The sequence below is a fragment of the Mobula birostris genome, chromosome 3 (genome assembly GCF_030028105.1).
Source record: "Mobula birostris isolate sMobBir1 chromosome 3, sMobBir1.hap1, whole genome shotgun sequence".
Taxonomy (NCBI): domain Eukaryota; kingdom Metazoa; phylum Chordata; class Chondrichthyes; order Myliobatiformes; family Myliobatidae; genus Mobula; species Mobula birostris.
Window position 1 is genome coordinate 150,543,205 of NC_092372.1, and position 25,060 is coordinate 150,568,264.

At 41.1% G+C, this 25,060-nt stretch overlaps 1 protein-coding gene across 3 annotated transcripts in view; it reads right to left on the reverse strand.

The window, feature by feature from the left end:
* Positions 1-25,060, reverse strand: part of gabbr2 (gamma-aminobutyric acid (GABA) B receptor, 2) — a 1,055,299-nt gene that overhangs the window by 399,882 nt on the left and 630,357 nt on the right. For all 3 annotated transcript variants that reach the window (XM_072253441.1, XM_072253440.1, XM_072253442.1), the window contains one exon: positions 15,356-15,526. In XM_072253441.1, coding sequence (XP_072109542.1) covers positions 15,356-15,526 — 171 coding nt within the window. The remainder of the gene's footprint in view (positions 1-15,355; positions 15,527-25,060) is intronic.

Consider the following 25,060-nt stretch of genomic DNA (forward strand, 5'->3'; position numbering starts at 1 on the left):
AAAGAATGTCCATAGTGGAATCTGAACTTTATTTGCAAGGAAAAGCTAGTCTAATACACAGAAGTAAAGGTAATGAGCTCCAGCAATGGTAAAATGCAGGCTGAAAAAACAACCTGGAAAAGCATTAAAAACTGGCTTGACACCAGGAAAATATGGATAAAAATTGTGTGATGATGAGGCTGAAAGTGCTGATAGATTGAGGTTGCAATAATTTATAGTCCAGCTGCAGCTGATATCAAAACATTTTATTCAAGCTTAAGAAAGATTGGAACAATGATGGACTTAGAAATTATTGAAGCACATTTGTAACTACCAAAAAGATGATTCATTCTCTCAGAAGATGTGGGAAACAATCAACAATGTCACTTTGACTTTGAACACTTGAGCATTCACTTGAACTCTAAGGCTCACAGAACTTCTGCATCTTGAAAGTAATTTACTACTGAAGGTTACAGTTACTACCAATGTAAAACAAAGAAAAGCTGTATGGACTTCAACTTTACAGGGTGATGGGATTCTTATTGGGAAATTAACCACAGATACATTGTTAATGTATGAATTTAAAATATTTTCCAATATACTGTTTTTCAATAATCACCAACAAATTCTTCTGATATGGTTTTAAACCTGGTCAGGCCAGGGAACAGTTAACTAGGATAAACATATGCTGATTTAATGATGGAATAACTTTCATTTTTAAATAGATCAAAAGGTATAAGAGTGATCAATATTATTGAAATAAAACGTAACATCTGCTTCTCTATCAGGAATCACTGAGATAATTTGAATTTCAGCAATTAGGTATCAATGGGCTACTATACACCAACTATTTTTCTGTTTTTAATGGCTTAGGACACCAGGCTATTGTTAACTGTATAGAATGTCAGTAAATGCACCACAAATTGGCATGTGGGCTTTTTCAGAGAAGTGCCAATTCATTTAGAATAAATAGTCAATCTGCTCCATTCTGAGAGCAATCATTGTTGCCCTCCAATTGCTTGAGTGATTGGTAATCTAAAATCACAATGCAAAAAAACTTCATTCATCTTAGAGATACTGACAGGATGAAACATGGATCGCAATGCTGATTGACAGCTTAAATATGGATGGTTATCTAGCATGGGTAGATGTGTTGTAGCTCGCTCCTTTACTGGAGCTTGAACAGGCTGATACCATCCAAATCAATTGCTGAACTGTCTGTGTATTTTTGGCAATTTGATTTATCACTCTTCCTTCAATTTGAACACTTTAACTGCAAACAGATGCAGATAGATAACCAATAATGGATTTGTAAATACTCACTGTGGTACAGTGTATAGACTCTCAACACACAATCGTAATTAATGCCTTTGATCTCAGTTTCAGTACTTATTTATCTAGCGAGACAGCACAGAATAGGCTCTTCCTGCACTTTGAGCAGTGCCATCTAGCAACCCCCGACAACCCCGATTTAACCCTAGTCTAACCATGGGACAATCTACAACGATCAGTTAACCTACCCAGTGCGTCTTTGGACTGTGGGAGGAAACCAGATCACCTGAAGAAAACCTACGCAATCCACGGCGAGGATATACGGAGACTGCTTACGGAGGCCGCTGACATTGAACCCCAAGCTGTAATAGTGTTGCACTAACCACTACGCCCAAATGGCTCAGTGCATCAACCTGTCAGTATCTCTACGATGAATGAGGTTTTCTTTTTGCACTGTGATGTAGTGTGTCACTAGCGCATATCGGAACAATGTCCACTATCAAACCCTCCTAAAACAAGGCTTGAAAGTTGTTTTGATCTGATTCTCTGTATTAGTTCTGCTGTTGTCTCACTCCCATAACTAGTGCAATCCTGATGAAACTTCTTACCCAGAAATGTTGACAATTCCTTCCCCCCCACCCACAGATACTGCTTGAACCATTGAGGTCCTCTAGCAGATTGTTTGTTGCTTCAACCTAGTACGTGTTCAAGTATAGGTAGAAATAGCTGATGTGACCTTGACCACAGTGTAACTTTCATCCTGTCTTGATGTTGAAGATAGAGGCTGCAGTAGGCATGAGATTTCAATTAAGGCATTCATACTAAGCAAATATTAATAAAATCTCTTAAAAGGAGTTTGCTGAAAATTTATGGTACTCTCAGCTCTGTAAGTTTGTACTACCATTTAAGTACTTTCCAAATAAACCACAACTCTTTCATTAATTGCAGCTACAGTGTACAGATTCTTTGAGACCTGTCATTACAGCATAGGATCAGCTCTGTCTGTGCTGACCATCATGGCAATCTAACTAATCGCATGTGGTCTTCAGCCCTTATTTTGGTGAGCTGAACGACTTAACTATAACATTTGATGGACCTCTTCTTTTCCCACTATTAAGTATCCTGGAAACCAGGATAGAATGTTTTCAGTCCAATGGTATGTTATTTTCTTTGTAGGGAAAGTCCTGAAGTTAAATAGCCCAGCAATAAAATGACTGGTATAATTTCCCATTTACATCTTTGAAAGTGGAGTATACCTTTCAGCTTTGCACCCTGCCTATTGTACAACCCTTTTTTCCCCCCGAAAGAATTAAAATAGCAGCAAAAAATATCCACAAATTTTGTGAACTCCTCCTCTCCTCTCTTACTCTCTATACCCCCATCTGACTTCTCCAGTAACATAAAATAATTGTCTTAGCATTACACTTTTTCAGTAATGTGAATGCATCTTGTATAGAAGGTCAAGTTAAACACTATGCACACAAAAATTATTGTGATGCAAAATGTGAAATATAAAGCAGTCTTTCCTTCCTTATGTACGAGCAATTTAAAATTAGGATTTCTCAACATTCAGATTTCTACACGGTAATTTTTTCCCTCATAACTGCCTGTCTGTAGGAAAAACTATTTGTAAACTTTCTGGTTTGCTTGATGTAGATGTAGACATTTGCCTGCATAGACTCGTTAGCTGTTGACAAGGTCATTAATTTCTACAGAGATATGATACATTTTCTCTGTGGTAGGTTCTCCTCTAAAACTGTCCTGTAACTCAATTAGGAATGATTGAAAACACATTCAAATAGCTGACTATTAAAGAATTAGCAAATCTCCCAATTAAGTACAGTAAAAGCATTATAACATCATATTGATCGTAATATCAGTAAACCACTTGCAGACTTGCTCAACATAAACCAAGAGATACTCATTGTATAACATAACATAATATTGTATTTTACAATATATTAAGAACACATGTTATTTTCCAACTGAGTTACTGAAATTCAATAGATTTTCATTTGTCCCTGTTATGGGGTTTATAGTATTGATTGGGAAATTAAATTTACAGATGTAAAAATTACAGATGTTGTTTCCTGTTCTGTAAGAATTATAAATGAATACCCTTTCTGTCATAAGCATTGATAATGGACAAGTGCCATAAGTATGGGCAAGTGTACTGAGGTGCAACTTTGCCTGGAAACTGGTTGTATTTAAGAGATAGAAAACTCGGCAATTATAGTATTAGTGAAGTTTGTAAGCTCTGGAATGAAAAGCTGAGTTACAAACAATGGCCTCTACTCATTGGAATTTCAAAGAATATGGGGGATCTCATCGAAACCCACCGAATGTTGAAAGGGCAAGATAAGGTGGATGTGGAGAGGATGTTTCTTATGGTGGGAGTATCCAGAACGAGAGGGCACAGCCCCAAAATTGAGGGGCGACCTTTTAGTAAAATATAAAGCAGTCTTTCCTTCCTTTTGTACGAGAAATTTAAAATTAGAGGTAAGGAAGAATTTTTTTTTAAGCCAGAGAGTAGCAAATCTGTGGACTGCTCTGCCACAGACTACATTGGAGGCCAAGTCCATGGGTATATTTAAGGTGGAAATTGATAGTTTCCTGATCAGTCAGGGCATTAAAGGATATGGTGAGAAGGCAGGTGTAGGGGGTTGAGTGGGATCTAGGATCAGCCATGATGGAATGGCAGAGCAGATTTGATGGGCTGAATGGCCTAATTCTGCTCCTATGTCTCATGGTCTAATGGAGGTAATGCCAATAGAGAGCAATGGAACATGACCAGGAAGGCAGCCTGTCACATAATAAGATTAGGACAAATTAAAATCCTAAAAATGATTCAGAATTAGAAAACAAAAATATGAAATAGTTATTGGACTCAGCATATTGATTTATGATATTCTTGAACATTAAGTGACTTGGTGCGGAGCACTGTAATAGGGATGCAGAGGAGAAGGCTGCATGAAGCTGGCTGCAGTCAGTTCAGACTGCTCTCAACCACAAGTGTGGGGTCCAGTATCCAATACTTGGATACGCATTATACAATACTGAGGAGATTTAACAGAATGCTGTCTGGACTAGAGAGCATAATGAGCATAGGCGGAATGAGCTAGGACTTTTCTCTCTGTAGTAAAGGAGGATGAGAGGTGACTTGATAAAAGATGATAAAAGACATAGATAGAGTGGATAGCTAGATACTCTTTCCCCAGGTAAAAATCCCCAGGTAGAATACGAAGGGTGTAATTTTAAGGTAATTGGAGAAAAGTATAGGGGGATGTCAGAGGTAAGTTTTTTTTATACAGATAGTGATAGGTGCTTGGAATGCCCTGCAAGGAGCAGAAATACATCGGGCTCCCAAAATAAGCTGGCCATTCAGGCTTGCTGTAAATCAGAGCCTTGTCCTTTATATTCACTCAATATGTATGAAAGAGATAGGGTGGGGATTGCAGGGTGGTTGAAGGCAAGGCATCAAATAGGGTGCCACCAGAAACTTTCGGTCAGCAAGAATTCATTCAAGGATGGGTGACTCCCTTGTTGACAGCACTTGTAATAAATGAAGTTTACCCTGAAGGTAAATCAGAATCAGGTTTATTATCATGTGTCATGAAATTCGTTAACTTAGCAGCAGCAGTTCAATGCAATACATGATATAGAAGAAGAAAATCATGCAAAAAACAGAAATAATTGTATATTAAGAAAGTGAGGTAGTGTTCACAGGTTCAATGTCCATTTAGGAATCGGATGGCAGAGGGGAAGAAGCTGTTCCTGAATCACTGAGTGTGTTCCTTCAGGCTTCTGTACCTCCTAGCTGATGGTAACAGTGAGAAAAGTGCAAGTTCTGGGTTCTGGAGGTCCTTAATAACGGACGCTGCCTTTCTGAGACACTGCTTCTTGAAGATATCCTGGGTACTTTGTAGGCTAGTACCCAAGATGGAGCCGACTAAATTTGCAACACTCTGCAGCTTCTTTCAGTCCTGTGCAGTAGGCTCTCTCCACCAATCCCCCATACCAGTCAGTGATGCAGGCTGTCAGACTGCTCTCCACGGTACATCTATAGAAGTTTTAGAGTGTATTTGTTGACATACCAAATCTCTTCAAACTCCTAATGAAGTACAGTCACTGTCTTGCCTTCTTTATAACTACATCGATATGTTAGGATCAGGTTAGATCCTCAGAGATCTTGACACCCAGGAACCTGAAACTACTCACTCTCTCCACTTCTGATCCCTCTATGAGGATTGGTATGTGTTTCTTTGGTCCACAATCAGCTCTTTTGTCCTAGTGACATTGAGTGCCAGGTTGTTGCTGTGGCACCACTCCACTAGTTGGCATATCTCACTCCTGTACGCCCTCTGGTCACCACCTGAGATTATACCAACAATGGTTGTATCATCAGCAAATTTATAGCTATGCCTGGCCACACAGCCGGATTGAATGTGAAATATTTTAATCTACATTGGCCATGAAATAAATTAAATTCACAATGGCAAGGAGAAATGAAGACAAAACATAAAAATAATTAACAAGATTTTGGGTCACCTAATTGCAAAGTACCAAAGCGAAGTAAAGATTTTATGTTTCAAATTATGAAACTAATTTAATAAAGATACAAAAACAATTGTAGAATTAATTAAATAAAGTTGGTTTGCAATAATTGAAAGCAGCCTCACATTGGCAGAATAAGATGATTGGAAATGGACTTCAAGCATGAAGGTGAAAAAAACTATTTCTTCTATGTACATTGCATTGTCAGAAGTGTCGGTATTTTCTTTATGTTGAGATAAAGTCATCGTTAGATTGTAGACAAAGGTGACAGTCAATCTGTAGAACAAATGGTCCCATAAGCAGATATAACAGTCCAGTTAATTTGATATGATGTAATTGACTTAGAAGAAAATATAGGTCTGAACATTAGAAATAATAAATAAAAGTTGGAGTGGAGCATAGAATTATACAACACAAAATTAGACCCTTACAGTCCACAGCATCTTTAGTGACTGATACCTATTTGCACTAATCACATTTGCCTTCATTAGACCAGTACAGTTCCACAAATTTCCTGTCAAAATATCTGTACAAATACATTTTTAAACATAATAATTGTACCTGCTTCTATACCTCCTCTGATAGGTACTACGCTGGGTGAAACACATATCCCTCAGACCTCCTTAAAATTATTTGCCTCTCACTTTAAACCTGTACTATTTAGCTTGATACCCACATGCCCAGGGAAAATGATTGACTATCCTATTTATGCCCCACACAATTTTGTAAAACTGAAAAGGTGACCCCTCAGTCTCCTAATCTCCAGTGGGAACAAACACAGCCTATTCAATCTCTCTTTATAACTACAGCCTTCTATTTCAGACAATATCCTAGTAAATCATATTGCTACCACATTCTTCCTTTAGCATGGTAATCAAAAATGTATAAAATACTACATGGACTCTAACTACCTTTTGCACCATTACAATGTGGCCTCTCAAATCTTATACTCAAGGCCTCATCCTTTCAGACCAAGCATGTCAAATGCCTTCTTCACTGCTCGATCCACCTGTGCTGTCATTTTCAGGGTGCTATGAACTTGCACCCAAATTTCCCATTGTCTATCAGTGCAGCTAAGGTCTTTGCCATCCACTCAACATGCCCTACCAGAACTTCAATTCCAATGTGCACTCTCTCACACTTCTCTGAATTAAATTCCATCTGCCACTGCTCTACCCAACCCTCCAGCAGGTGCAAGTCCCACTGTATCCTGAGATGAACTTCTTCAGCACCTACAATTTTCAGGTCATCTACAAATTTACCAATCAGATCACCTACATTCTCTCCCAGGTTATTTATGTATATTACAAACAGCAAATGTTCCAGACCTAATCCCTGCAATATACACACGTAAAAGTTGCTGGTGAACGCAGCAGGCCAGGCAGCATGTTGCCTGGCCTACTGCATTCACCAGCAACTTTTATGTGTGTTCCTTTAAATTCCAGCATCTGCAGATTTCCCCGTGTTTGCCCTGCAATATACCACTTGTTACAGATTTCTGGTTAATAGAACACTCATCCACCATTAACGTCCTCTGCCTTTCATCACCAAGCCAATTTTGGATTCAGTTTGTCAATATGCCTCATATACTTTGTGGCTTAACTTTCTAGACTCCCTACCTTCCAGGCATTTGACAAGAGCCTTCCCAATGTCCAATAGAACAACATTATCTGCCTTGCTCTCATTACTTTTCATTAGCTCCTCAACGGAACTCAATCAGAGTTGAAACATGATCTCCCTGCACAAAACCATGCTGACTCCTCCTAATCAGAACCTATCTTTCCAAGTAAACATAGATCCTCTTCCACAAAATCTTCTCCAACAACTTCCCTACCACCGACAAAGGGATCATCAACCGACACTTTCCAATCATACCTCTACTGCTCTTTTTTGAATAGGGGACAACATTAGCTAATCTCCTGTCTTGCAGTATCTTACGATAGACTAATGCAGGTACTAAATTTTCCATCAGAGCTCCAGTAATTTTCTGCTTTGCTTCCCTTAGCATCATTGAATAGATCCCATCCGGTCCTGGGGATTTATCCACCCTAATCTGCAACACTATTTCTTACACTTCTATGCTGGAAGAGGGTGTAGATTTGTTGTTTTTCTAGTATTTTTCCTTGTAGTTTAACTTGCCTATGCTTGATTGTAATTTTATATAACAATAATTGTTAATTGTAATTGTTCAGTGATTTTCCTAGTCATTATAGTGCAGCTGGTTTTGTATTTTCAAGAAGCTAAATTTTATGCCTCTTTATTGACCTTCAAAAAACCTCTGAATCATTATAACCAGATCCAACACCTTCTTCCTAACACCGATATGTTGGAGAATGTTACCATTCCCCTCTCCACCCTCCACATCCTCCTCTCTAGTGAGTACTGATAATAAGTATTAATTTAAAATCTTGCTCATATCCATTATTTCCACACACAGTAATTCCAGTCAGTATCCAGACAGTTGCCCATTTTGCTTGTCCCACTGTTCAACGCAAACGTAGCTGATATTTTACCGCACCATAATATTCCACTAACCTAACATCCCTTTATCATTCAAACATCCCTGAATGTGTAATTGAATTTAGTTGTAGTTCTGTCCGAGTGTGTAATACATGTTGTTAGATGCTAATGTTTATATCTGGATACTTCCTTGAATAATCGGACTTGTCCTCTTTCCCCTCCTTTCCTTACACCCCTCCCCTGCTGTGATATCCACAATTTCCTTCCTCTTTCTTGCTCTATCCATCCAATTCACACACAGAATCAGAATCAGAATCAGAATCAGGTTTATTTTCACCAGCATGTGACGTGAAATTTGTTAACTTAGCAGCAGCAGTTCAATGCAATACATAATATAGAAGAGAAAAAATAAAATCTAATAATAATAATAGATAAATAAATAAATTACAGTATACGTATATTGAATAGATTAAAATTGTGCAAAAAACTGAAATAATATGTTAAAAAGTGAGGTAGTGTTCAAGGGTTCAACGTCCATTTAGGAACTGGATGGCAGAGGGGAAGAAGCTGTTCCTGAATCGCTGAGTGTGTGCCTTCAGGCTTCTGTATCTCCTACCTGATGGTAACAGTGAGAAAAGGGCATGCCCTGGGTGCTGGGGGTCCTTAATAACGGACGCTGCCTTTCTGAGACACCACTCTCTGAAGATGACCTGGGCTAGTACGCAAAATGGAGCTGACTAAATTTACAACCCTCTGCAGCTTCTTTCGGACCTGTGCAGTAGCCACCACCCCCCATACCAGACAGTGATGCAGCCTATCAGAATGCTGTCCACGATACATCTATAGAAGTTTTTGAGTGTATTTGTTGACATACCAAATCTCTTCAAACTCCTAATGAAGTACAATGGCTGTCTTGCCTTCTTTATAACTGCATTGATATACTGGAACCAGATTAACTCCTCAGAAACCCTGGCAGTCAAGAACTTGAAGCTGTTCACTCTCTCCACTTCTGATCCCTCTATGAAGATTAGTATGTGTTCCTTTGTCTTACCCTTCCTGAAGTCCACAATCAGCTCTTTCATCTTACTGGCGTTGAGTGCCAGGTTGTTGCTGCGGCACCACTCCACTAGTTGGCATATCTCATTCATGTACGCCCTCTCATCACCACCTGAGATTCTACCAACAATGGTCGTATCATCAGCAAATTTATAGATGGTATTTGAGCTATGCCTAATCACACAGTCATGGGTATAGAGAGAGTAGAGCAGTGGGCTAAGCACACACCCCTGATGTGCGCCAGTGTTGATTGTCAGTGAGGAGGATATTATCACCAATCCACACGGACTGTGGTCTTCCGATTAGGAAGTCGAGGATCCAATTGCAGAGGGAGGTACAGAGGCCCAGGGTCTGTAACTTCCCAATCAGGATTGTAGGAATGATGGTATTAAATGCTGAGCTATAGTCAATGAACAGCATTCTGACATAGGTGTTTGTGTTGTCCAGGTGATCTGAAGCCATGTGGAGAGCCATTGAGATTGCATCTGCCATTGACCTATTGTTTAACCAATTTAGCCCCATCTGGTTCCAAGTTATTTGCCTCTTCCCGAATAGTTCCCATTCTGTTTCCTTTACTTATCTGAATCCAGCGGTTGTTTTTTTCCCTCTTTTTCCTCTCTCTGTCTATCTCCAACTATCATTCTCCTGTCACTGTCTTCTAACTCCATATCCACCCTCCACCCAACCTGGCATTACCTTACATCCCTCCTCAGCCCACCAATTGCCTCAGAACCCTTTCTTGCCACTCCCTTTCTCTCCATATTGGCCACCTCACCTCTCCGCTCTCAGTCCTAATATAGGGTTTTGACCCAAAATGTTGACAATTTCTTTCCTTCTGCACATGCTGTATGTCCTGTAGAATTCCTCTAGCTGATTGTTTTTTCCTTCACTTCTTCTGAAAGCTTGTTTTTTCCTTCACTTCTTCTGAAAGCTCATTCCAACATTCACCACCCTCTCTGTGTGAAGAGTTGCCCCTCAGATCCCTTTTAAATCTTTCCCTTCTCACTATAACCCTATGTTCCCTAGTTTGGAGGCCCTAGCCTGGGTCAAAGATTATCACCATCTTCCTTATCTATGCTCCTCATAATTTTAAGCACTTGTATGAGGTTGCCCCTCACCCTCCTGCATTTCAAGGAATAAAGACCTAGCCTTTCCAAACCATCACCATAACTCAGGCCATCCAGCCCTGACAACATCCTTATAAATCTTTGACACACTCTTTCCAGTTTAACCGTGTCTTTTATAACAGGGTGACCAAAACGGGCACAAAATTTGAAACCCATCGTGCCATCAGGTGAGTTAAGAATTACATAATTCTAGTACTTAAATCAATTCAGTATCTAAGGACAAGAAACCACTCTCAAAAATAATTATGAAACTACTGCATTATCATAAGAACTCAGATAGTTCACTTATGCCCTTGAGGGAAGGTAGTGTGATTCCTTGTTGGAACCATAGAAACCATAGAAACTACAGCACAGAAACAGGCCTTTCGGCCCTTCTTGGCTGTGCCAACCCATTTTCTGCCTAGTCCCACTGACCTGCACACGGACCATATCCCTCCATACACCTCCCATCCATGTACCTGTCCAATTTATTCTTAAATGTTAAAAAAGAACCCGCATTTACCACCTCGTCTGGCAGCTCATTCCATACTCCCACCACTCTCTGTGTGCAGAAGCCCCCCCTAATGTTCCCTTTAAACTTTCCCCCCCTCACCCTTAACCCATGTCCTCTGGTTTTTTTCTCCCCTTGCCTCAGTGGAAAAAGCCTACTTGCATTCACTCTATCTATACCCATCATGATTTTATATACCTCTATCAAATCTCCCCTCATTCTTCTACGCTCCAGGGAATAAAGTCCTAACCTATTCAACAATTCTCTGTAACTGAGTTTCTCAAGTCCCGGCAACATCCTTGTAAACCTTCTCTGCACTCTTTCAACCTTATTTATATCCTTCCTGTAATTTGGTGACCAAAACTGAACACAATACTCCAGATTCGGCCTCACCAATGCCTTATACAATCTCATCATAACATTCCAGCTCTTATACTCAATACTTCAATTAATAAAGGCCAATGTACCAAAAGCTCTCTTTACCACCCTATCTACCTGTGACGACACTTTTAGGGAATTTTGTATCTGTATTCCCAGATCCCTCTGTTCCACTGCACTCCTCAATGCCTTACCATTACCCCAGTATGTTCTACCTTGGTTTGTCCTTCCAACGTGCAATACCTCACACTTGTCTGCATTAGACTCCATCTGCCATTTTTCAGCCCATTTTTCCAGCTGGTCCAAGTCCCTCTGCAGGCTCTGAAAACCTTCCTCGCTGTCTACTACACTTCCAATCTTTGTATCATCAGCAAATTTGCTGATCCAATTTACCACATTATCATCCAGATCATTGATATAGATGACAAATAACAATAGACCCAGCACTGATCCCTGTGGCAGACCACTAGTCACAGGCCTCCACTCAGAGAAGCAATTCTCTTCCACCACTCTCTGGCTTCTTCCATTGAGCCAATGTCTAATCCAATTTACCACCTCTCCATGTATACCTAGCAACTGAATTTTCCTAACTAACCTCCCATGCGGGACCTTGTCAAAGGCCTTACTGAAGTCCATGTAGACAATATCCACTGCCTTCCCTTCATACACTTTCCTGGTAACCTCCTCGAAAAACTCCAATAGATTGGTCAAACATGACCTGCCAAAAAAAGCCAGGTTGACGCTCCCTAATAAGTCCCTGTCTATCCAAATGCTTGTAGATTCTGTCTCTTAGTACTCCCTCCAATAACTTACCTACTTCCGACGTTAACTTACCGGCCTATAATTTCCCGGATTACTTTTCGATCCTTTTTTAAACAACGGAACAACATGAGCCACCCTCCAATCCTCCGGCACCTCACCTGTAGACAGCGACATTTTAAGTATTTCTCCCAGGGCCCCTGCAATTTCAACACCAGTCTCCTTCAAGGTCCGAGGGAACACCCTGTCAGGTCCCGGGGATTTATCCACTTTAATTTTCCTCAAGACAGCAAGGACCTCCTCCTTTTCGATCTGTACAGTTTCCATGGTCTCACTACTTGTTTCCCCTAATTCCATAGACATCATGCCAGTTTCCTTAGTAAATACAGATGCAAAAAAATCTATTTAAGATCTCCCCCATTTCCTTTGGTTCCGCACATAGGCGACCACTCTGATCTTCAAGAGGACCAATTTTATCCCTTACAATCCTTTTGCTCTTAATATACCTGTAAAAGCTCTTTGGATTATCCTTCACTTTGACTGCCAATGCAACCTCATGTCTTCTTTTAGCACTCCTGATTTCTTTCTTAAGTATTTTCTTGCACTTCTTATACTCCTCAAGCACCTTATTTACTTCCTGCTTCCTATACGTGTCATACAACTCCCTCTTCTTCTTTATCAGAGTTGCAATATCCCTTGAGAACCAAGGTTCCTTATTCCTATTCACTTTGCCTTTAATCCTGACAGGAACATACAAATTCTGCACTCTCAAAATTTCTCCTTTGAAGGCTTCCCACCTACCGATCACATCCTTGCCAGAGAACAACCGGTCCCAATCCATGCTTTTTAGATCCTTTCTCATTTCTTCAAATTTGGCCTTCTTCCAGTTAAGAACCTCAACCCTAGGACTAGATCTATCTTTGTCCATGATCAAGTTGAAACTAATAGTGTTATGATCACTGGAACCAAAGTCCTCCCCTACACAGACTTCCGTCACTTGTCCTAACTCGTTTCCTAACATGAGATCTAATATTGCATCCCCTCTAGTTGGTCCCTCTATATATTGATTTAGAGAACTTTCCTGAACACATTTTACAAACTCTAAACCATCTAGACCCCTAACAGTATGGGAGTCCCAATCAATATGTGGAAAATTAAAATCCCCTACCACCACAACTTTATGTTTCCTGCAGTTGCTTGCTATTTCCCTGCAGATTTGCTCTTCCAATTCTCGTTGACTATTGGGTGGTCTGTAATACAACCCCACTAATGTGGCCATACCTTTCCTACCTACAGAAAAATAATTGAATATGCAGACCAACAACAATTCAAATGAGGATAAACAGCTTTATATAGTGGATGGTTTACAGCAGAAAGGTTTTTCAATTCTGCTTTTGTTTATTATTTTAACCTCTGATGTAATTGTGGCATTTTATCTTTGGAAAATTAGGCTGTAGCACAAAAGTACTAGATAATCCAATAATAGCTCAAATAATGGTGATTGTATAGGTTCTTGTAATATCCTGGATGACAATGAATATGATGATAATACCTTTGAGCTTTGGGCATAATATATAGCTTGATCTATTTGGCCATTTTTGCAACTTTGATTTTTGCATTCATATCTTAATACAATCAACAAACTATGATTGTACTAGCAGAAATAGTCAGCCTCACCATATGGTGCTTGGATGACTGGTCTTTGCTGATCTGTGCACTTGAATCAGGATCTTCAAGGGAAACAAATTACACACCACATCATCAGGGCCAAATCTTGAGCCTGAGTGATCATTGTCTGGGAAATTTGAAGGCTTTGAAAACGAGTCTGAAAATTGTGGTTGATTTTTTAGGAATTTGATGCTAATCACCTTTTTTTTAGTTCACTATTTACCTGTCTTAACAAATTTTAGATAAACCTTTGTTTTAGTTTTGCTATGCTTTCTAACATTTCAATGTATTTATATCAATTTCTGTCAATTCTAAACATCTGTTTATCAGCTCTTTCTGCTGGTCACTGTCAGGATAATGCCAGATAAATAGCTTCAGGAGTTGACAAGTGGCCTCTGCTTACAATTATTCTGCTCACAGGATAATCATGGAAGAAAGCCCATAGTGACTATGGGAAGCTCATAGCTGGAAGATATGACTGGGAGAAGTGTGACTGCAAGCTGGTTCAATGGGCAAGTACAGGTATCCGTACCACACACTTTCACAATACAGTACCAGCATTTTCTAACTCATGAGTTGACTTAATTCACACTTAATTATTATGTTTCTTTCTGCTCAAGTTTTTTACTCTTTCAAAAATGGTTTGTAATTTTAAGTGATATCAATGCAGCTCAACATCAAACATAGGCACTTGCCAGATGCATAGATCGTAATTATTTTACTGATTAATTCAAGATTTATTCAGCTTAAATTCAGCTAATTCACAGAACAAGAAATAATGCATCTTCTGAGTTCCTCTGCCAGTGCTAAGCTGTTGTAATCAAAGCACAGGTATCCTGTGGTGTGCCCTGTATGTATCCTTCTGCTATCTCAATGTGGTCTTTTCACGATCATTAAAAGTAAATTGAATCGAAATAGCTGTTAGAAATTTAGAGCAGAAATTTGTTGTGCCACAGCTGTGTACAAACATTACAGGGAAAATAAGCTCAGCAGACTAAAATTCACATGTCTGTGTGGTTCATCAATACAATTAGAGCTGGATATTAGTAAATTCTTATTGTTTATCTTCAAACTGTTTGCCTTCTCAATTTAACAGAGCCACCAGAAATGGACTGCGCCTTGAGTTGGGAATGTTCTTGAACAGAAGTCTCCAAGTATTAATTGTGCAATGTCCTTCATGCTCAGGTAGTCTGTTGGCACACACTAGCAGTGTCACAATGAAAAAATGCCATGCAGATGGTTATTGCTCATTCGCATGTACTCCTTTGAGAGGATTAACATCTGTTGAAGAATCTGTGGTTCATCCTCATTTGCCAGTGGTTTACAAAAGCTATCTATTAATTTCAGTGATTTCTATGCATGTATCTCCTCAGAAATCAAGTTACAATATAACATCAGAATGGCAAACAACTAATAGAGAGAGAACTGCAGTAAATAAAGGGACACACTGTGTTCTTCTTGCAAAACTTTGAGATTGCTCTGAATACTGTGAAATAAAGGTGGGGCACAGAATCTTCCACTGGCAATAATAAATCTATCAGCACTATTGACACTAGTGAGTTGTCCAATATATACTTATCTTTCTGTATTAAAAAAATGCAAAAAGTCATACCTCAGAGAAACGTTGTACATCCTGGGTCAAGGTTCCTACCCTACGCCAATGAAAATGTTTGAGGAACTTGACGACTGCAGGATTGACTGCATTATCTGATGGAACTGTTCGGAAGAAATAGGGGTACTTCTTTTTATCAGCTAGGACTGGTGTAGTTGCAGCAAAGGAAAGCTGTAAGAAATTTGAAGATATTGTCAATAATTCAAAAGGAGACCTCTTCCCATTGTACAGATATTACTACTACAAGCCACAGTCTTAGAAACTGAGATTCCATAAATGACTAACATCAGTGTACGGTACTGACCAACAAAAGAGAAAATTCAATTTGCTGAAATTATCAAACTATAACAATTCATTTTGATTCTCGAAATGTGTACTTAAAGCAATTACTTTTGACATCTTTGATTTTTAGAAAAATCTGTTTGAATACCTTTGTGTTTTCTTCATAAAAAAAAGACCAAACAAAGCTCAAAAAGAAACACGACTACTCGGATCATCAAGTCAATTTACTGAAGCATGACATGAATTCTATACCCTACTACTCCATTGGGGAGGTGCTTCAATATGCCACAGCTCTGTAGGATGAGATTTCATTTGTAATTCCTTCCTTTTTCCATTCATTTTCCCCCTTCATGTCTCTACAAAATACTTTGAGGGGAAGGTTTTCTCTTGAGGTGTCCCAGTCTCCTAATATTTTGCTGGAGAAACAGCAGCAAATATTTTTTTTATTGAATTGCTGTCTCTTACAAAGTTCTGATGGGGCATCAGAAGAAGCCTTAATATTTTAATGTGACCATTCTTCACAAGTAGTATTTGATATTGAATGTTAAAGATAATCCATTTATGAAGTGCAGTACAAGCCTTGCTCATTTTTGTTCTCAAATCCTATCTATTAATTCAAGAAATGTGGGCTTCACTGGCAGAAGAACATACATTGCTCTTCCTATCTGTCCCCAAACTGAGCAGCTTTCCATAAATTAAGGGGGAACTAATCTGTCCTGGGAATGTAGTCACATAAAGCTTAGACCTGCTGAGAATAGGTGATATCCATTCCTGAAGGAATTCAGTGAACTCTCTGGATTTTATGGCTCAAATATTTTCATTACATTAATCAGTCAAATAATGCTCAGTAACGTTTATCAAACATATTTTGGGATATTTTTGTACTAAAGAATATTTTTTTGCATTTGCCTCACTTCCTGTTAACATAACTCACAAATACCCAAATATATGATGTTGATATAGAACCAAATTTCCAGGTTTTAGGCAGATATAGAAACATAGAAAAACTACAGCACCATACAGTCCCCTTGGCCCACAAAGTTGTGCTGAACATGTCTCTACCTTAGAAATTACTAGGCTTACCCATAGCCCTCTATTTTTCTAAGCTCCATGTACCTATCCAAAAGTCTCTTAAAAGACCCTATCCTATACACCTCTATCAGGTCACCTCTCATCCTCCATCGCTCCAAGGGAAAAAGGTCAAGTTCGCTCATCCTGTTTTCATAAGGCATGCTTCCCAATCCAGGCAACATCCTTGCAAATCTCCTGTACACCCTTTCTATGGCTTTCACATCCTTCCTGTAGTGAGGTGACCAGAACAGAGCACCATACTCCAACTGGGGTCTGACCAGAGTCCTTTATAGCTGCAATATTACCTCTCGGCTCCTAAATTCAATTCCACGATTGATGGAGGCCAATACACCATATGCATTCTTAACCACAGAGTCAACCTGTGCAGCTGCTTTGAGTGTCCTATGGACTTGGACCCCAAGACCCCTCTGATCCTCCACACTGCCAAGAGTGTTACCATTAATACTATATTCTGCCATCATATTAGACCTACCAAAATGAACCACTTCACACTTATCTGGGTTGAACTCCATCTGCCACTTCTTAGCCCAGTTTTGCATCCTATCAATGTCCCGTTGTAACCTCTGACAGCCCTCCACACTATCCACAATACCTCCAACCTTTGTGTCATCAGCAAATTTACTAACCCATCCCTCCCCTTCTTCATCCAGGTCATTTATAAAATCACAAAGAGTAAGGGTCCCAGAGCAGATCCCTGAGGCACACCACTGGTCACCGACCTCCATGCAGAAAATGACCTGTCTACAGCCACTCTTTGCCTTCTGTGGGCAACCGAGTTCTGGATCCACAAAGTAATGTCCCCTTGGATCCCATGCCTCCTTACTTTCTCAATAAGCCTTGCATGGGGTACCTTATCAAATGCCTCGCTGAAATCTATATACACTACATCTCCTGCTCTACCTTCATCAATGTGTTTAGTCACATCCTCAAAAAATGATTTTAATACTGGACCATGCACGAGATTGGGGAGGGGTGGTGGAGACTGGTTACTAAGACTCAGCATTGTGCTCTTTTTGGTAACAGATGAGAAGTGAAACATTATACCAAGTGCTGAAAAGTGTAGGGAACATGTCAGCAACAATGCTGAGCTGAGGCTGAAAGACTCATTTGTTATGCTACATAACATTCTATAGCAACTATTAGGCAAAACATAAAGAAGAGCTGATGCAAATCTAAAATTAAGAAAAATGCACTGCTATATTGGCTTAGTCGTGCATGTCTGAAATTTGGACTGTTACTCCAAATTTACAAACTAAAGAATTAGCACTGAATGAACAAGCATCTGCATTCTGATAAGAGCTCTCAGAAGGGACTGATGGGTAATTGTTGAAAAATTACAGTGCATTCTAAAAGCCCTAGAGTTACAGAGACAGTAGGATTGGATAGATTAGTTATTCAACATACTGATCATATATTTGTGAAACAGCCAATAATGTGAAAAGCACTTCAAGTCGGGGGGTTTTCTTCTTAGGAGAACTTGAACTTGCTCCCTCCCTCTGATTTTATTGTGTTTATAATGTCCTGGGGATAAAGATGAATTCTCTGAAGCATCCGAATTTTCCCTGGAAGAAGCAGTTCAAGAAATGTCTTCAGAAAAATCCTTTGGTTCTTTAGGAAGATGTACATTTTATCACCGGTAAGTGTCATTACCTTTGATAGTGATATAAATCAGGTCTGGGATCCATCTCTCATGCTTTTATTGTGCTCTTCAATCTTGACAAAGAATACTAGTTATATTGAGCAACCTCCCCCAATTGAATAGTTCCTTGCCAATGCTCAGATATTTAACGGAAACTTTTCAGGGAATAAAAACCTGTTCTGATTTTTTCATTGTCGGCAAGTTCCCTCCTTAGCTCTACTCAACAGAGTGCTGATTCACGCTGCTCTCTTGGTCCTTCAACCTAAATAGTAGCAGGTGGAACAGGACCGTGCGGAGAGTTTAAAAAGGCAGGTTGCTGCCAACAGCTCTCTTTTGGATCGGGACTACAGAGCATCGTGGGAGCTGAATTCTGAAGGAAGGCAGTTTTTTAAAAAACTTCTTCGAGTGCAAGAAGGGCGAGACTGCGCAGGCGCGTAACGTTAACAGGACTGCGCGGAGAGTTTAAAAGGGAGACCACCCTATACAGCGTGCAGCTGTCGGAGCGGGCAGTGGAGTGAGTGGTAGCAGAGTGTAGGGCTTTGGCTTCAACGGGCTTTGGCGGTAAACGGGAAGAGGCAAGAGTGAAGCGCCAACTCTTTTTTTCCTCCCCCACCTTTCGTGAATCAGCCTGGACAGACAGGAACAGCAGGGCCCTCACAGCTAAGGGTACGAGCTAACGGTTTAAAAAGTTTGTCTGTTTGGCGAGGTAAGTGGGTGAGTAGACTTATTTTTCCTGTTTCATTCCTGTGGAATTAGATAGCGTGCCTGCAGGGTTAGTGCTTTGTTCAGGGTGTCAGATGTGGGAATCCTGGGAGACCTCCAGCCTCCCTGATGGCCACATCTGCGTCAGGTGCACCGAGATGCAGCTCCTCAGAGACCGTGTTAGGGATCTGGAGCTGCAGCTTGATGACCTACTGCTTATTAGGGAAAGTGAAGAGGTGATAGACAGGAGCTACAGGGAGGTAGTCATCCCTAGGCTACAGGGGTCAGAAAACTGGGTCACTGTCAAGAGAGGGAAGGGAAATAGAACATAGAACATAGAACAGTACAGCACAGCACAGCACAGCCCCTTCGGCCCACAATGTTGTACCGACCCTCAAACCCTGCCTCCCATATAAGCCCCCACCTTATTCCTCCATATACCTGTCTAGTAGCCTCTTAATCTTCACCAGTGTATCTGCCTCCACCACTGACTCAGGCAGTGCGTTCCATACACCAACCACTCTCTGAGTGAAAAACCTTCCTCTAATATCCCCCTTGAACTTCCCACCCCTTACCTTAAAGCCATGTCCTCTTGTATTGAGCAGTGGTGCCCTGGGGAAGATGCACTGGCTATCCACTCTATCTATTCCTCTTATTATCTTGTACACCTCTATCATGTCTCCTCTCATGCTCCTTCTCTCCAAAGAGTAAAGCCCTAGCTCCCTTAATCTCTGATCATAATGCATACTTTCTAAACCAGGCAGCATCCTGGTAAATCTCCTCTGTACCCTTTCCAATGCTTCCACATCCTTCCTATAGCGAGGTGACCAGAACTGGACTCAGTACTCCAAGTTTCACTCCCGGAAATGCCCAGATAGTGGAGAGCACAGCTGTGGCTGTCTCCCTCAGCAACAGATATCTTGTTCTGGATGCTGTTGAGGGGGATGACCTGACAGGGGATGCCCATGGTGACCGGGTCTCTGGCACTGAGCCTGGCGCTGTTGTGCAGGAGAGAAGGAGAGAGAAGAGAAAAGTGGTAGTCATAGGGGATTCCATAGTGAGGGGAACGGACAGTAGATTCTGTGAGCCTGATAGAGATACCCGCATGGTGTGTTGCCTCCCAGGTGCCAGGGTATGGGATGTCTCAGATCGGGTCCTGAATATTCTGAAGGGGGAGGGTGAGCAGCCAGTTGTCTTGGTACATGTTGGTACCAATAACATAGATAGGACAAAGGAGGAGGTCCTGAAGAGAGACTTCCGGGAGTTAGGAAGGAAGCTGAGAAGCAGGACCTCCAGGGTAGTAATCTCGGGATTGCTACCTGTGCCACGTGCTAGGGAGGGCAAGAATAGTCGGATCAGGGAGATGAATGCGTGGCTGAGAGATTGGTGTAGGGGGCAGGGTTTCAGATTCTTGGATAATTGGGATCTCTTCCGGGGGAAGTATGACCTGTTCAAAAAGGACAGGTTACACCTGAACCCGAAGGGGACCAATATCCTGGCGGGAAAGTTTAATAGAGCTGTTAGGGAGGGTTTAAACTAATTTGGCAGGGGGATGGGAACTGGAATGACAGAGCGGAGGAAGGGGAAAACAGAAATAAATCTAAGATGGTGAGCAGTAAAGATGTCAGGAAAGACAGGCAGGTGATGGGGGAAATTTGTAGCCATTGAGATGAGTTGCAGTGCAATAAAGTTGCAGTGAAATCAAAGCGAAAAGTATCAAATACTGGTCTTAAGGTGTTGTACTTAAATGCACGCAGCATAAGGAATAAGGTGGATGATCTTGTCGTACAGTTACAGATTGGCAGGTATGGTATTGTGGCCATCACTGAGACCTGGCTAAAGGATGCATGTCTCTGGGAGCTGAACGTCCAAGGATACACGGTGTATCGGAAGGATAGGAAGGTAGGTAGAGGGAGAGGCATGGCTTTATTGGTAAGAAATGATATTAAATCATTAGAAAGTGGTGATATAGGATCAGAAGGTGCAGAATCTTTATGGGTTGAGCTAAGAAATAGCAGGGGTAAAAGGACCCTGATGGCAGTTATTTATAGGCCTCCAAACAGCTGCAGGGATGTGGACAACAAATTACTACTGGAAATAGAAAAGGCTTGTCAGAAGGGCAGTGTTATGATAATTGTGGGGGATTTTAACATGCAAGTGGATTGGGAAGATCAGGTTGGCACTGGATCTCAAGAGAGAGAATTTGTAGAATGTCTGTGAGATGGCTTTTTAGAACAGCTTGTTGTTGAGCCCACTAGGGGAACGGCTGTACTGGATTGGGTATTGTGTGATCAACCGGAGGTGATTAGGGAGATTGAGGTGAAGGAACCCTTAGGAGGCAGCGATCATGACATGATTGAGTTCACTGTGAAATTTGAAAAAGAGAAGCCGAAATCTGATGTGTCGGTATTTCAGTGGAGTAAAGGAATTCACAGGGGCGTGAGAGAGGAACTGGCCAAAGTTGACTGGAAAGGGACACTGGTGAGAAAGACAGCAGAGCAGCAGTGGCTGGAGTTTATGCGAGAAATGAGGAAGGGGCAAGTCAGGTATATTCCAAAAAAGAAGAAATTTTCGAGTGGAAAAAGGATGCAACCGTGGTTGCCAAAGAAGTCAAAGCAAAAGTTAAACCAAGAGAGAGGGCATACAAGGAAACAAAAATTAGTGGGAAGACAGAGGATTGGGAAGTTTTTAAAACCTTACAAAAGGAAACCAAGAAGGTCATTAAGAGGGAAAGGATTAACTATGAAAGGAAGCTAGCAAATAATATCAAAGAGGGTACTAAAAGCTTTTTCAAGTATATAAAGAGGAAAAGACAGGTGAAAGTAGGTATAGGACCAATAGAAAATGATGCTGGAGAAATTGTAATGGGAGATAAGGTGATGGCAGAGGAACTGAATGAGTATTCTGCATCAGTCTTCACTGAGGAAGACATCCGCAGTATACTGGACACTCAAGGGTGGCAGGGAAGAGAAGTGTGCGCAGTCACAATTACGACAGAGAAAGTACTCAGGAAGCTGAATAGGCTAAGGGTAGATAAATCTCCTGGACCAGATGGAATGCACCCTCATGTTCTGAAGGAAGTAGCTGTGGAGATTGCGGAGGCATTAGCAATGATTTTTCAAAAGTTGATAGATTCTGGCATGGTTCCGGAGGACTGAAAGATTGCAAATGTCACTCCGCTATTTAAGAAGGGGGCAAGGAAGCAAAAAGGAAATTATAGTCCTGTTAGCTTGACATCGGTGGTTGGGAAGTTGTTGGAGTTGATTGTCAAGAATGAGGTTACAGAGTACCTGGAGGCATATGACAAGATAGGCAGAATTCAGCATGGATTCCTTAAAGGAAAATCCTGCCTGACAAACCTATTACAATTTTTGAGGAAATTACCAGTAGGCTAGACAAGGGAGATGCAGTGGATGTTGTATATTTGGATTTTCAGAAGGCCTTTGACAAGGTGCCACACATGAGGCTACTTAACAAGATAAGAGCCCATGGAATTATGGGGAAGTTACATACATGGATAGAGAGTTGGCTGATTGGCAGGAAACAGAGAGTGGGAATAAAGGGATCCTATTCTGGTTGGCTACCGGTTACCAGTGGTGTTCCACAGGGGTCCGTATTGGGGCCGCTTCTTTTTACATTGTACATCAACGATTTGGATTATGGAATAGATGGCTTTGTGGCTAAGTTTGCTGATGATATGAAGATAGGTGGAGGGGCCAGTAGTGCTGAGGAAACGGAGAGTCTGCAGAGAGACTTGGATAGATCGGAAGAATGGGCAGAGAAGTGGCAAATGAAGTACAATATTGGAAAGTGTATGGTTATGCACTTTGGCAGAAAAATAAACGGGCACAGTATTATTTAAATGGGGAAAGATTTCAAAGTTCTGAGATGCAATGGGACTTGGGAGTCCTCGTACAGGATACCCTTAAAGTTAACCTCCAGGATGAGTCAGTAGTGTAGAAGGCGAATGCAATGTTGGCATTCATTTCTAGAGGAATAGAGTATAGGAGCAGGGATGTGATTTTAAGGCTCTATAAAGTGCTGGTGAGACCTCACTTGGAGTACTGTGGGCAGTTTTGGTCTCCTTATTTAAGAAAGGATGTGCTGACGTTGGAGAGGGTACAGAGAAGATTCACTCGAATGATTCCGGGAATGAGAGGGTCAACATATGAGGAACGCTTGTCCGCTCTTGGACTGTATTCCTTGGAGTTTAGAAGAATGAGGGGAGACCTCACAGAAACATTTCGAATGTTGAAAGGCATGGACAGAGTGGATGTGGCAAAGTTGTTTCCCATGATGGGGGAGTCTAGTACAAGAGGGCATGACATATGGATTGAAGGGCACCCATTCAGAAGAAATTTTTTTAGTCAGAGGGTGGTGAATCTATGGAATTTGTTGCTACGGGCAGCAGTGGAGGCCAAGTCATTGGGTGTATTTAAGGCAGAGATTGATAGGTATCTGAGTAGCCAGGGCATCAAAGGTTATGGTGAGAAGGCGGGGGAGTGGGACTAAATGGGAGAATGGATCAGCTCATAATAAAATGGTGGAGCAGACTCGATGGGCCAAATGGCCGATTTCTGCTCCTTTGTCTTATGGTCTTATGGTATTCATGTACACTTCAAAAAAAAAACAACACCCACTTAAGCCCTGTGTGCCAGAGATGTCAGGAAGATGGCATGAAGCCCAGCTTTCTTCATTGTAGTCCACTGCTGCATCAAGAACCTGGTAAAAGCTACTGACTATGTCTGGCATTCCCACGGTAATGAATTGTCACAGTTTGACGTGGAGAGACCACATATGAGGCTGGTGCTGGGATGGAGGGAAGGCGGGGAAGTATTGCTCAGCACCGTGAGTGCACCCACTGTTCGGAACTGGCATCACAGGCAGTGCCATTAGCAAAATCCCTCGGGTGAAAAGAGCTCCACAGGCCAACAAAGAGGGGATGATAGCTATCACCATCACACCTAGCATGAGCTGATAAGAGAGCCTTTAGCCCCTAGCTGTGCCCTACACTCACCTCTTCAGCCAGGGTGCACTCTGGGCCCCACATCCCACTGCTGAGGAGCTGCATCAGTACCCAGGCTGCACATCCCAAGCCCACACAAGCAATCTCTCCACAGGAAACAGCGAAAGTTTGTTGCTGTGGAAGCACCAGCAGCAGGCAGGGATTTTCACCTGTTCTTCATACAGCAAAAAACAGCAGTGGGAAGATCAGTGGTTTGAACCAAATTTGAGTTCAATAGTGTACTTCTCAATGCATGATGCTTAATGACACTAATTTCGTTCACATCAAGTGATAAAGAAAGTGCAAGTATGTTACCATTTAAACAAAGCATTTTTCGGACATCTATGGGAGAAGAATGGTGAAAAGTCCGGAAAAATGGTGCACACTTCAGTAATAAAATACGGTAACTCTGAGAACTTGAAAGAACTTAATATGTCAAGGACTTTGAGAACTATCTCTCATAATTCTTATTGAAAACAGTTACTTCAACTCAGTATCACTGAACAATTTATTTCTGTGCCTCCCTAGGCATTCTTCAATGCAATCAGGAAGATTAATTGTGAGCTATTTGCCCATTAATGACATAGATTCTTAGAATACAATATACAAAGTGGGATACTGTACTCTAATCAGGACTGTTTGCAACATCAAGATTTTAACATAAACCCCAGAGGCAGTTGTCCTTCAGTGCTGAAAGTTGTGTTGAATCAGGAAAAATGAGCTCATTCCACAAAGATTAAATAGCTCTGCCACAGTCCTTCAGCTAACCAATCAATTGCCAATTGGTTTATTGAAAAATTGGCCGATAGATCAGTGTGCCTTTCAAGCCAAACTGAAAGCTCCTTCCTTCAGCATGAGTAGCAGTTAATATTTCAGATTCACATACAAGTTCTTGAGCATTCTGAGAAACTGCAGTTCCTCACTGCAGTACCTTTTTAAAAAAAGTACAACGTTTGCCACGTCGTGAACTTCGATATGCATTTAA